Here is a 13968-nt window from a genome sequence, read left to right on the forward strand (position 1 = left end):
CACTCCAGTATTCTTGCCTGAAGAATTCCATGGACAGAGGAGTCTGGCAGGCTACAGTCCATGGGGTCACAAAAAGAGTTGGACACAATTTGGCAACTAAACAACAAAAGCAAAAACTATACTTCAACTTAAAAAAAGAGAGAAAAAAAAAATCACAGGAGGAAGAACAGGATGTTTGCTTTTTTTGACCTATAAATGGACTGAAGTAAGGAAAGGTTTTAGATATGAAATTAAGATGTTAGAATATATATCCAGGAGGCATTTATTAAAATGAATATACAGTTTGATACCTCAAGATCAGTAAACTTCATCTAGGTATCACCTGCAAAGACATGAAGGATAAATGCAGCAAAAGAAATGGCGGTAATGAAGCAAAAGCATGCATGCCAGTTAAGAATAGAATAGAGCTAAAGGCTGATCCATGAGAAATAACTTAACACTACAATGTTTCAAAATCAAGGGAGAAGAGAATTTCAAGGAAACTGTCAATAGTGGTAAAATGCTGCAGAGATATTAGTAGGTACAATAAGCCTAGGAGAAAGCTACTCAGTTTAGAAATTAGGTCATTATTTCAGATGAAACAATGCATAAATTCAAGATAAAATATTTTTCAACAAGGCAAAGGTCATGTACTTTTATATACCATTTAAAATCCAAAAATCTTCCCAACTGATAAAAAATTAAACTGAAAAGATCGTTTTCAAATTAAAATGGAGCCATATAATGGGATAACATTTTTAATATTTTGATAATTATTTTGACTGATTAAATTTACACAAGCCTGTAATCTTTGATACGTGCTTTGAAAAACAAGCAATAAGCAGCATTTAGGTTTGCAAAGTATGTCAGAACTAATTTAACTTGAAGCAACTGACAAAGACTCTCTCCTTGACTAAAATTTAGTCCTAATCCTGTGAGCCCTCTTTTCTACTAGGCCCAGAAGTTGGCCCCTTATTCGGTCTTTGGCCTGCCCAGCTGAATCTTAGCAAAGAATCCTGCTGCATCATCCCCCACCCTCGATATCTGATCAAGTTCCTCATATCCCATATTTAATGAATAAGTCTTTGGCCCGCTTTTAGTAAGAATTCCCCAACCCTTGATGATTTCTCTTAGTAATTTTCTTTCCACTGATCACCTCAACTTGCTCCTTGGCTGTAAGCTGCTTGTAATATTTGGAGGTAAGACCAATCTCTCTCCACTACTGCAATATGCTACTGCAAAAGTCTTGAATAAAGTTCTGTTTATGGGACTTCCCTGGTGGTACAGTGGATAAGAATTCACCTGCCAATCCAGGGGACCCAGGTTCCATCCCTGGTTCAGGAAGATTCCACATGCTGAGCAACTAAGACCGTGTGCTACAACTACTGGAGCCTGAGAGCCCTAGAGCCCACATGCTGCAACTAGAGAAAGCCTGAGCACAGCAACAAAGACACTGAGCAACCAAAAATAAATAATTTTTTTTAAAGTCTTGTTTACCATTTTATTAAGTGTCAGAACAATTTTTTCTATAACGTGCGTCATTCAAGGAAAGTAATCACACCCTTAGTCTATAATAGAAAAATAATTTACCATACAATTACAAATGAAAGCAAGAGTTCAGCAGAACATCCATATGACTGAAAATGATAAAGCTTAAAGTGTAAAAAGATTTCCTAATTTTTTATACAAAACCATTTTTTTAAAAAGGCTTTCCTCTCAAAATAAAGACGGTAGTGCTGAAAAAGTAGGAGCATCAAATTAATTGCCTATTCATGCCAGGATTTATGTGTCAGAATTTTTGGTAACAATGGAGTAAAAATGAGAGGGAAAGCAGCTGGTGAATAATTACAGCCAACTCATAAATTACAAGAAAAAATAAATACAAACAGTGCTTGATACCCAAGGTCCTCTACTTGGTCAACAAATACTTACTTAAGGCTTGACACTGAAAGTGAATAAAAGAATAATACAGACTCTCTATGATTTAAGAGAAATGACATGTACAAATAAACAAAATATTATAAATAATTATAATACAAAGATGAAACTGGTAAGTTCATCCAAGAAGGGTACAAAAGAAAGTGTTATGAGAGTTCAGAGGAAGGAGAGATGATTTCTCACAGGAAGGCAAGAAAACATTTCATGGAAAGCAAGCAGCACGTGACTTAAATCTTCAAAGATGACTAGGGTTTACAGGGAGAATAAAAGGGAAAGGCATTCCTTCTAGTGTTAAGAAGTAGCATAAGCAAAAGCCCAGAGTACGTTCATTTCTGTAACCACAGAAAAGAACAGTAGAAGTTAACACTTAGGCCTGTGCTGTGGTGGACTAAACAGCATCCCTCAAAAGTTCATTATCACCTAGAATCACAGAAGGTGACCTCACTTGGGAATAGCGTCTTTGCAGATGTAATGAATTAGGGCTCTAGAGTTAAAATCATCCTAAACTTAGCCTGGGCCCTAAATCCAACGAGTGGTGTCTTCAACAGAAGGGGAGAGGACACAGACACAGACACAGACACAGACACACACAGACACACACAGACACACAGACACACACAGACACACACACACACACACACACACACACACACACACACACACACACACACACACACACACACACACACACACACACACACACAGAAGGCTGTATGAAAATAGGCAGAAACTAGAATTATGCTGCCACAAGTCAAGCAAAGCCTGGGTTCACGAAAAGCTGGGAGAGGCAAGGAAAGATGCTTCCCTGGGATCTTCGAGGGAACATGGCTCTATTAATACTTTGATTTCAGCTTTCAGAACTGTAAGAGAGTAGATTTCTGTTTTTTCAGTTTATGGATTGTGTTAATTTGTTACAGCACCCCTAGGGAACTAATATAGCTTGGTTAAGAACAGTTAATAGAGGGCTGCTGTGAAATAAGTGATACTGATCCCAGTTCTTGCTAATATTTTCTCTTTGAGGAAACTTCTTTAATTTCCTGAGTGACAGGAATGTCTGATGCAGAGCTCCTAAATCCCTCAGAATTTTCTGGGTGACAGGAATCTTTTGTTCTGATGCCTGAAGTAACTCTCGGTAGGTTCCTGGAAAGGGGCTGGTCACTAGAAAGACCAAGCCATACACTAGAAACTGGGAACTTTCAACCCCATTCCCCCCCATTCTCTGGAAAGTAGAAAAGATTTAGAAAAACAGTTAATAACTGATAATGCTTATGTAATGAAGCTTGCAAAAAAATCCCAAAGCACAGGGTTGGGAGAGTGTCTAGACACATCTACATGCCAAGAAAGGGGCAACACAGCTCCATGTGGACAGAAGCTCCTGAGTTTGGGACCCTTCCACATTCCGTCCAATGTATCTGTTCACCCAGTTGTTCATCTGTATCCTTTAATACAGCTTTTATTATATAATAAATCAGGAAAGGTAAATGTTTCCTGAAGTTCTAGTAAATTATCAAGCCCAAGGAGAGGGTCATGGGAAGTCTCATTTATAGGTGGTCAGTCAGAAGCAGAGGTCATAATCTGGACTTGGCATCTGAAGCAGGGAGGGCAGAGGGTCAGTCTTTTGGGACTGAGACCTAAACCTGTGGGATGGGTCTGTGCTAACCCCAGGCAGACAGTGTCAGAACTGAACTAAAGTGTAGGACACCCAGTTGGTGTCCATAGAGCACTGGAGAATTGCTTGGTGTGAGGGAAAAAAACTCAATTTGGAGTACAAAAGAATTCAGTGAGTAGACAAAAGAAAGTTTATCTTTTTCAGTTATGTACTCAAGCCTCCAGCATTCCATGTTATTACACTTTGGAACAAAAAAAAGCCACACTGATAATAGGCATATTCTCATATTACCAGGCAATTGTATTGAAAAGTGAACAGAACACAATAAAATGCCATTACTTACAATGGGTGACTCCAGCCAGAGTTTGGTAGAAAGTGGGAGTATCACTATCATCAGTGAGGGTCACATATACACCTCCAGACAGTAGCCAACGAGAGAAGGTAAAAGCATCTTTGTTTAGAAGAAGCCAATTTCTAAACTTTTCATAGTTTACCTTTTCACCCTAAAATTAAAACAAGAAAACACAGGTTTAGTTAAACTTTAAGGTACCTTACTTGGAACTTACACAATTTTAAATATGCATTTAATTGACATTTACTCCCTTCTACTATCTATAAAGGAAGAATAAACTAAATGTCATTATAGGCTATATATGTATTTGGAAAAAAAGCTGTTTTCAAATATAACTATTTCAGAACTTCAATTTGCATAAAACCTATATGCTAACTGCAAATTATTTTATCAATTCATTAAAGCAGTGAATTTCTACTAATAAGTCATTTTATTTGCTAAGGTACATCTTGCAATCAGTAAACTGCATTTCTTTCAATACTTAATAAAAGCAATTTTTCACTTGCTTTATCCTGCTTCTTCAATACTTCCATTGGTTAGAACTAGCACATTTTAATCAATGTGTATGGAATATAAATAATCTTTTAAATTTCACTGGTGAATTAAAAACTATCCAGGAGTCCCCTTCCAAAAGTCATCACTGAAAATGTACATTCACAAGTAAACTAGAATACAAAAAAGAAGCAAAGAGGTTTCTATTTCTTTGCTTTCTTTCCAAGTACTTGTCTTGCTAAATCTCTGGAGAAAAAAAGTGTCCAGGCTGAGAAAAAACATCATATGGCTGTGCAAGTCAATCTCTTTCAAGTCAATCTCTTTCACTGGAAGACAAGAGTAAGGGCCAGATATTTCTATGAGAAAAAGGCAGAAGCAACCCACATAGAAATACAATGAAGAATGACACTCAGGAGCCTAGTAGCTATAATCTTGATGGAGCTATTAAGTGATACAAATAACTTATAACCTAGAAGAGTTATGGTAGAAATAATTTCTATATTGCTAGTAGCATCCTATTAAGTACAGTAATATGCTTAGCTTCATGGTTTCAGAATATTTAACAGTACAATCCAAGCAATCAAGACAACATTGGAGGGACTTCCCTGGTGGTCCAGAGGTTAAGAAAACACATGCCAATACAGGGGACATGGGTTCGAGCCCTGGTTAGCGAACTAAGATCCCACCTGCCAAGGAGCAACTAAGCCCACGGGCCACAGCTACTGAGCCTGCGTGCCGCAACTACCGAAGCCCGTGGGCCTAGAATCTGAGAATGAGAAACAATGAGAAACTGATGCATCACAACAAAGAAGAGCCCTCCCTGGTTGCAATTAGAGAAAGTCCACACACAGCAATGAAAACCCAGCACAGCCAATAAACAAATAAATGAGACAATACTGGAAGTCTTAGCTTTCTAAATGGAGGAATATGGCACTTAGACTTGCTGCAGGGACATGAGGACATTGCTACATGTTTAGAGGATCAGACCCATTTTCTTTCTCTACCCACATTTGGTCTACAAAGAGGGTTTGCAGTATAAATTCCACAAGCTGATGCACATTTTTACAAGTTAACATCTATGACATTGGGATAAGTCTTAAAATCAATAATACCCTTTAATTGTAACTGGTAGTTTTTTTGTTCTTTATAGTAATACATAAAAGCACATGTTATTAATCAAAAGCATCTTATATTCAGTGAACATGGTAGTTTTAATGGTTTTCTGAAACTAAGTTGTTGTTATAAGGTGCACCTTCATGTACCACTAAGAAAAAAACTGCCAATTATAATAGGTACTTCTAACAACTTCACATATAGTTAATATTTAATGAGTATTTACAATGCCCTAAGCACAATTCTAAGTATTTTTATACTCACTTAATCCTCAAGCAACCCTCAAGCAATAATAGGAGATACTATTATCCCCATTTTACACATGAGAAAACTGAAGCTCTGAAAGCTGTATGTTCAAGTTATACAGTGGCAGAGACAGAACTGAACCCAAGCAGTCTGGGCTCCAAAGTCTCTGTGCCTGAATTACACACTATATATACTGCCTGGAAACTTAGTGAAATACAAAGCAACCTCTCAAATCTGCTTGCCCATTAGGATCATTCCATATAACTGGCAGTACTAAAATTCCATCTGTCAAATCTGACTTTCTATGTTCTTGAGTCATGGCTCTAAATAAGGAAGCAAAACGGAAATCTCCTTTTAACTGTCACAATAGCAGTTTAGAAAAAAATTTCCAGTACTATAAAAGGCAATTAAAAACAAACTTCTGAAATTGATACATCTTTGAAAAGCAATATAAAGTATGAATTCCCACCATGAGAATCAACAACCAAAAAAATTCAATAAGAAAAAAACCAATGTAACTCCTATGTGGATTTCCTTCATCTCAAGTTATTGGAAACATGGTAACTCAAAAAGCAAGAGTGTGGATCACATCACATACCTTACTAAAAAATTACATAGGTAAATACACAAATAGTTGAATTAGGTAAAATTAGCCCATGCACAGTCTTTTTTTTCTTTAAACAACCATAAGTACCTAATGGTGTAAACAGCTATATACATGAGTATCCCCAAACCCTGGCCTCTCATTTCTTTGATCTCCTCTCTTCCAAAGACCTTGTTCTTCATATAAGACTTCCCTAGCCATTTACTACCACAGTCATTTCCTTAAAATTCTTTTTTCAAATGTCCCTTTTTCTTATAAGCTGTTCCTAACCATCCTATAACAAAATACCTACACCTGGTCATCGCCTCCCTATGACCACCTATCTCCTGTAGTCTACTTAATTATTCTGTACAGCACTAATTATTATCTTAGTATATGTACCTGCTATTATGCCTAAATTTTAAGAGAAATGGGTGGCTAACCAAATTAAATCCCCATCTATAAAATAGGAATGTCTGCATAAACCTTATTAAAATGAAAAAATATATATCCTCCCCTAAAATAAGCAAACCACTTGATATCTCTGTGAGAAGTCCAGTTTATCAGGCCTGCAAAGATTAGACAACTCTTTTTTTTTTTCTAATAAAATTTGGCCAGCAAATTTTAGAGAGGAAAAACAAAAAACATTATCTAGTTTGTCTTAAGGTACTGAAATACCATCACAGCAACTTCCAGTCAACAAGACAGAACCAAAAATGCAGGAAGACAATCCTTCTAGCACCAAACATGTAGAAGTGCTGAGTAAAATGTAACACCATAACTACTACCAAAAACTGCTTAGCCAAGATGAAAAGCAAGAAAGGGAAATCTCCAGGTGCTATCAACACAGAGGAAACTTAAAGCCAGAGTGATGAAAAGCTAAAGCCAGAGAGTCCAAACAGATATTAGAACCAGATATATGCACATGGCTGGAGTATTAATAATCAATGCTTATATAGTTCGGAAGGTGACTAAACTAAACTGAATAAAAACTCTCAATAAAACCAACAGCAGTGAAAGACTCTCATATCTGTGAAATGGAAGTGGATCAAATGGCCACAAGAAATTACACAGCACTGAGTGTTGCAGGAAAGATCAAAAACTTGTAAAAGAGCTTTATTTTGCCACCTCTTGGGACTCTTCCCATGTGAGCAGATCTCTGAAAAGAAATTAAAGAAAAATCTTCTCTGTTAAAGATATACATTTTCTGTTGTTAAAGTTTTTTTACAATGAAAATATATTTATGAAAACAGGAAAATGACCAATTTTTAAAACCCAAATATTTCACTATGCAAACCAATTAAAAAAATAAATTATAAAAATGCATTTATGATAAAATAGGCACTGATGGATCACAGAGGTCACCTACAGCTCAAGGCCAATGAGTGCCATTTCTATGTGCTCATGATGAAAAGCAATGAAGAGCACCACAACTTAAGCAATGCTCAGGTGTCTGCAGGATCACCTGTGAGTGTGTGTGTGCATGCTGGTGTGAGAGTGGGGGAGTATGTTTCATTACACCATAAGTAGAGATAGTTGCCTTTACAGTAGAACTGGGAATTTTCAGATTCATAAACATAGCAGTAGTAAGTGTCATGGACCTTTGAACCTAGCATACAAATCGTTAAAAAACTTCAACCATTAAATACAAAAATGTCAAGAATATGCCACACGTAAACGTCTATTCATCACAGTTAAACTCATTATACAACTAAGATTTAATACTCTGTCCATGCGTAGGAATGCAATGTAAATCTTTAAATGTACCTCTGAAAAACACTTCCTGAGTGTATCTGGGACTTTACCATCCACCACATGAAGCATTCTTTCCATTTCTTCCCGTATAACATAGCTCCCGGATTCACTTGCAAAAAGACTAAAAATATCTAGGAAAAAGAAAGAATGAATTAATTTTATCATAGATTAAACCTACCCTGGTGGATGTAGGGAGGAAAGAGAAAGGTAGCAATTACCGAGTGACTACTAGTGCCAAGCATTTTATAAATATACAATTTATCCCTTAAAAAAAAAAAAACCAATGCTAATTACAACAGCAATGTGGTATCTTCTCACACACCAAATTTGCAAAAAATGTTTAAGTGTGACAATACAAAGTGTTAGCAATAAACTAGGATAAACTGGAATTCTTATATACTGTTAATGAACATATATTACTGCAACACCTTGGAGAGTATCTTGCCAAAATGTAAAGATGAAGATTTATGCTAGAAGTTCAATTTCTAGGCAACTCCACCTCCACTTGTGAAAAACTCTCATACATATCTGCATGAGGTACAACAGACACTGAAGCTATCTCTGTAATAGCGAAATTTAGGGGGAAAAAAACCCGATAAATGTCTACCAACAAAAAAATAGGTAACTTGAGACACACACACAATGAAATACTATATAGCAATTAGAAAAAAGGAATTAATGTTCCAACATGAGTAAATATCAATAATCTTCAGTACAAAAAGCAAACTGAAAAATCTGTATAGTATACCATTTATTTGGCTTGGCCATGATCTTTAATTTTGTATTTAAAAAAAACAAGATCTGGGACAAATATGACACAATGGTAAGAAATAATGAAGTTGGGTAGAAGTATGTATTATGTTTGAAATACTGCTGTTAAGGGTTGAACTGCATCCGCCCAAAAGTTATGCTGAAATCCTAATCTCCAAATACCTGAGAATTTGAATTTATTTGGAAACATAGGTGATAGAAAGAAAATACATTCTATTCCTCTGAAGGCCCACTGGGTTCCTTGCCTGCCCACCCACATGCCATGGCTGATTCCGTTAGGGGGAATATTTGCTGGAAGGCTCTGACCATCTGTTATGGATTAATTTATATCCCCCCACCCCCCCAAAAAATGTTGGAAATCTTAACCCCAGTACCCATGAATGTGACTTTATTTGAAAAAGGGTCTCTGCACATAAAATCAAATTAAGATGAGATTATTAGGGTGGGTCCTAATTCTCAATATGACTGATTATAAGAACAGAAGACAGAAACAGTGGGAAGAAAGCCATGTGATGAGATAGTGAGAGTTTGGAGGGAAGCAACTGGCAAGTCAAGGGACACCAAGCGTTGAGGGCTACCACCAGAAGTTAGGAAAAAGGAAGGATTCTTCCCTGTAGATTTCAGAGGGAACAAAACTCTGCTAATATCTTAATTTTGGACTTCTGTACAATTGTGCTCATATCACATGCTAGCAAGGTAATGCTCAAATCCTTCAAGTTGGGCTTCAGCAGTACGTGAACCAAGAATTTCCAGATGTACAAGCTAGGTTTAGAAAAGGCAGAGCAACCAGAGATCAAATTGCCAACATTTGTTGCATCATGGAGAAAGCAAGGGAATTCCAGAAAAATATGTACTTCTGCTTCAATGACTACACTGAAGCCTTTGACTATGTGAATCACAACTCAGCAACTAAATAACAACACAAATTTGTTGTTCATTGTTGAGTCACTAAGTCATGTACAACTCTTTGCGACACCGTGGACTGCAGCAAGCCAGGCTTCCCTATCCTTTACTATCTTCTGGAGTTTGCTCAAACTTAGGTCCATTGAGTCAGTGATGTTATCTAACCATCTCATCTGCCCTCCCTTCTCCTCTTGCCCTCAATCTTCCCTAGCTTCAGGGTCTTTTCCAATGAGATGGTTCTTCACATCAGGTGGACAAAGTACTGGAGATGCAACTTCAGCATCAGTCCTTACAATGAACAATCAGGGTTGATTTCCTTTAGGATTGACTGGTTTGATCTCCTTGCAGTGTAAGGGACTCTCAAAAGTCTTCTCCAGCACCACAGTTCGAAAGAATCAATTCTTTGGTGCTCAGCCTTCTTTATGGTCCAACTATCACATCCACACATGACTACTGGAAAAACCAGAGCTTTGACTATAAGGACTGTTGTTGGCAAAGTGATGTCTCTGCTTTTTAATACACTGTCTAGGTTTGTCATGGACAACTGCACTCATTTCACATGATAGCAAGGTAAGGCTCAAAATCCTTCAAGCTAGGCTTCAATAATACATGAACTGAGAACTTCCAGATGTACAAGTTGGATTTAGAAAAGACAGAGGAACCAGAGATCAAATTGCCAACATCTACTGGATTATAGAAAAAGCAATAAAATTCCAGAAAAACATCTACTTCTGCTTCATGGACTATGCCAAAGCCCTTGACTCTGTGGATCACAACAAACTGTGGAAAATTCTTAAAAGAGACGGGAATACCAGACCACCTTACCTGTCTCCTGAGAAATCTGTATGTAGGTCAAGAAGCAACAGTTAGAGTTGGACATGCAACAATGGATTGGTTCAAAACTGGGAAAGGAGTATGTCAAGGCTGTATGTTGTCACTTTGTTTATTTAACTTATGTGCAGAGTACATCATGCAAATGCCAGGCTGGATGAATCACAAGCTGGAACCAAGGACTGCCAGGAAAAATATCAACAACCTCAGATATGCAGATGATAGCACTCTAACGGCAGAAAGCGAAGAGGAACTAAAGAGCCTCTTGATGAGAGTGACACAGGAGAGTGAAAAAGCTGATTTTTAAAACTCAACATTCAAAATACTAAGATCATGGCATCTGGTTGCATAGCTTCATGGTAAATAGATGAGGAAAAGTGGAAACAGGCATAGACTTTATTTTCTTGGGCTCCAAAATCACTGTGGACGGCGACTGCAGTCACAAAAGTAAAAGACACTTGCACTTTGGAAGACAAGCCATGACAAACATGATACGTACACACGAAATGTGCTTGGTGTCCTCCTGTTAATCTGCCTTAAATCAACTTAACTATTAAATCAGCGAAAGAACCTACAAGAGAAGTTTTTTCTGATCTTTCACGGTACTTTATTCCTTCTTACTGTCAAGCAATATTCTATTGCTGGTTATATTTTGTTTATGATAAATGCATCAGGTGATGGGCATTAGGATAGTTTCCATTTTGTAACCATTATGAACGTGCTGTTATCAACTTTTCCTTACATGAATATATGTTTTCAGTTTCCTTGGGTATATATCTAGGAATGAAATTGAAAATTCAATGTTTAACAGTTTGAGAAATTGCCAGTTAAGTTTTCAAAGTGGTTGCATTATCTATCTTAAGTGGTATCTCATTGTAATTTTAATTTACATTTCCCAAATAACTACTTATGTTTAACGTTTTTTCAAGTGCTTATTGGCTATTTGTATATCTTCTTTGGAGAAACATCAATTCAAATCCTTTGACAGTCATCAAAATTTTGAGGTAGATTATTCTGTACATAAATGTAGTATTTTAACATTTTGAGATAATAAAAGTACTTACATTTTGCTTTCTCTTCATCTCTACCTCTTGTAAGAAGGACAAGTCCAACTATTAAGTTATTGAAATGCAGTCCTTTGGATGTTCCACCAAAAGAACAGTAAATCACCTAGGAGAAAATAAACGGTAAAGCCAACCTTAGACATTTCAGGTTGTTGAGGAATTTAAGGCTGGTATGATCACCTTTAATAAATCTTCTCTCCATCTCCAAACAAGGTCCTGGTAAACTTCAGTGCAATGATGTTGAATTTCTCCCTCTTCTTCCTCCTTTATACCTTGTTATCACACTCAGTCAAGAATATACTGTATCTATCCTAAAGTATATGTATCACTGGCTGACACACTGAATTTTCTTTCTCTTGGGAGTCCTCATCAAACTCCAAAAAGATAAGTTCCTTCCCTACAATAGACCCATTATGTGATAAGAATTTTGACCAGAGAACCTCCTTCAATTTCTGTTAAATGTCTACACATCATTTTGATTTGAAAAATCAACATTCTGTAAGTGAATGTTCAGAAATACAATGGTGATTATACTACAATATATAAATGTACCTAATTAATATGCCTTAAATTTATACAATGCTGTACATTAAATATATTCAACTTTTAAGTAAAAAAAAGAAAATAAAGACATTTTTATACTCTTAAAATTGAATATTATAATAATCAGAAATAAAGAAGAAAAGCTATTCATAAGAAAGTGACAGTAACAGCAGTCACATAAATTCATTTATTCACCAGTTCTGTGTTAAGAGCCTAGTGTGATACTGTCATAACAGTATCATAACAAACGTATTTTGGTCTTCAGCCAGGTTCCAAAAAAACCCCACAAGAGCTTCTAAAATCTTTGGAATTCCCAGAGTGATACAGATGAAAGGTGGAGAAGGAAATGGCAACCCACTCCAGTATGCTTGCCTAGAGAATCCTATGGAGAGAGGAGCCTGGCATGGGGTTACAAGAGCTGGACATGACTTAGTGACTAAACCACCATCACCACAGATGAAAGGAGCATCTTTTGTTATTGATAATAAGCCTCTTTAAACCATACCTGAATTTATGCTAATAAGGTGACCCTTAGTGGGTCTTTACAAAGCTTCAGAATGGGAGCTGGTAGTCAGAGGAACTAATGATGTGATTAGAGGATTAGAACCTTCAGCCCTACTTTCCAGAGTCAAGGAAGGAGCAAAAGGCTGAAGATGGAGCTTATCACCAACATGCCTATGTAGTGGAACTTCCAGAAGCAGCCCTAAACTATGGGTATGTTGAACATTTCATGGTGCAAGAAGGGTGGAACACCAGGACATGAAAGTACTGTGCACCATCTCCTTCCGAACTGTCCCCCTGCATCCACGCTATCCACCATCCCATGCATCTCTTTCCATTTGGCTGTTTGTGAGTTGTATCCTTTATAGTAAACTGGTAACAGTAAATAAAATGCCTTCCTGAGTTCTGTGGGCCCTACTAGCAAATTACTGAATCCCAGGAGGGGTATATGGGAACCCCTGACTTACAGCTGATTGGTCAGAGAAGAAGCTGAGGACCTGAAACTGGCATCTTCTGAAGTGGGGGGCAGACCTAGGCATCTGCACTAACTCTGGTAGTTAGTATCAGAAATGAATTGATTTATAGGACACCCAGCTGGTGTCCAGAGAGTTGGAGAACTGATTGATGTGGGGAAAAAACTTCACACATTTGGTGTTAGAAGTGCTGTTTTTTTCTTTAAAAAAGAAAAAAACCTGACCTAGTATCTGCCAAGAAGAATTTGTCATTAAAATACATGATTAAAGATAATTCAAGGAATAAAACTTAGAGTCAACATATGAAAATACATATTCATTAAATGATATTTACAAATATATTTAATAACACTATGACAGCTGATGCTAAAAACTGTGTGTCTATAGTGTCACTGATCGCAAACTCAGCAAAAACTAGCATAGGGAGATGTTTCCAAATCAGAATATACAAAACATGAAAAGAATATAATAAGTACACTTTGTAGAATAACTATTTCAAGTTGGCCCCTGCATAACCAGGGGAAAAAGTGACAGTCACTCATTCGTGTCCAACTCTTTTGTGACCCCCATGAACTGTAGCCCATCAGGCTCCTCTGTCCATGAGATTTCCCAGGCAAGAATACTGGAGTGGGTTTCCATTTCCTTCTCCAGGGGATCTTCCCACCCCAGGGATCGAACCTGGGTCTCCAGCATTGCAGGCAGGTTCTTTACTGTCTGAGCCACCAGGGAAGCCCAAGAGGAAGGTACCCTCTATCCCTAAGGGAGGGTCAGGAAAACATCATAGCCACAGACCTTTAAAAGTCCCCTACCATTTG

At 37.2% G+C, this 13968-nt stretch overlaps 1 protein-coding gene across 11 annotated transcripts in view; it reads right to left on the reverse strand.

Moving 5' to 3' along the window:
* USP32 (ubiquitin specific peptidase 32) overlaps positions 1–13968 on the reverse strand; it is a 244980-nt gene that overhangs the window by 85264 nt on the left and 145748 nt on the right. For all 11 annotated transcript variants that reach the window (XM_081584982.1, XM_081584979.1, XM_081584983.1 and 8 more), the window contains 3 exons: positions 11637–11742; positions 8080–8198; positions 3870–4029 (listed from right to left, as the gene is read on the reverse strand). In XM_081584982.1, the coding sequence (XP_081441108.1) occupies positions 3870–4029; positions 8080–8198; positions 11637–11742 (385 nt within the window). The remainder of the gene's footprint in view (positions 1–3869; positions 4030–8079; positions 8199–11636; positions 11743–13968) is intronic.

This window comes from Giraffa tippelskirchi, chromosome 3 (assembly GCF_054371585.1).
Source record: "Giraffa tippelskirchi isolate mGirTip1 chromosome 3, T2T-mGirTip1v1.2.pri, whole genome shotgun sequence".
NCBI classification, from domain to species: domain Eukaryota; kingdom Metazoa; phylum Chordata; class Mammalia; order Artiodactyla; family Giraffidae; genus Giraffa; species Giraffa tippelskirchi.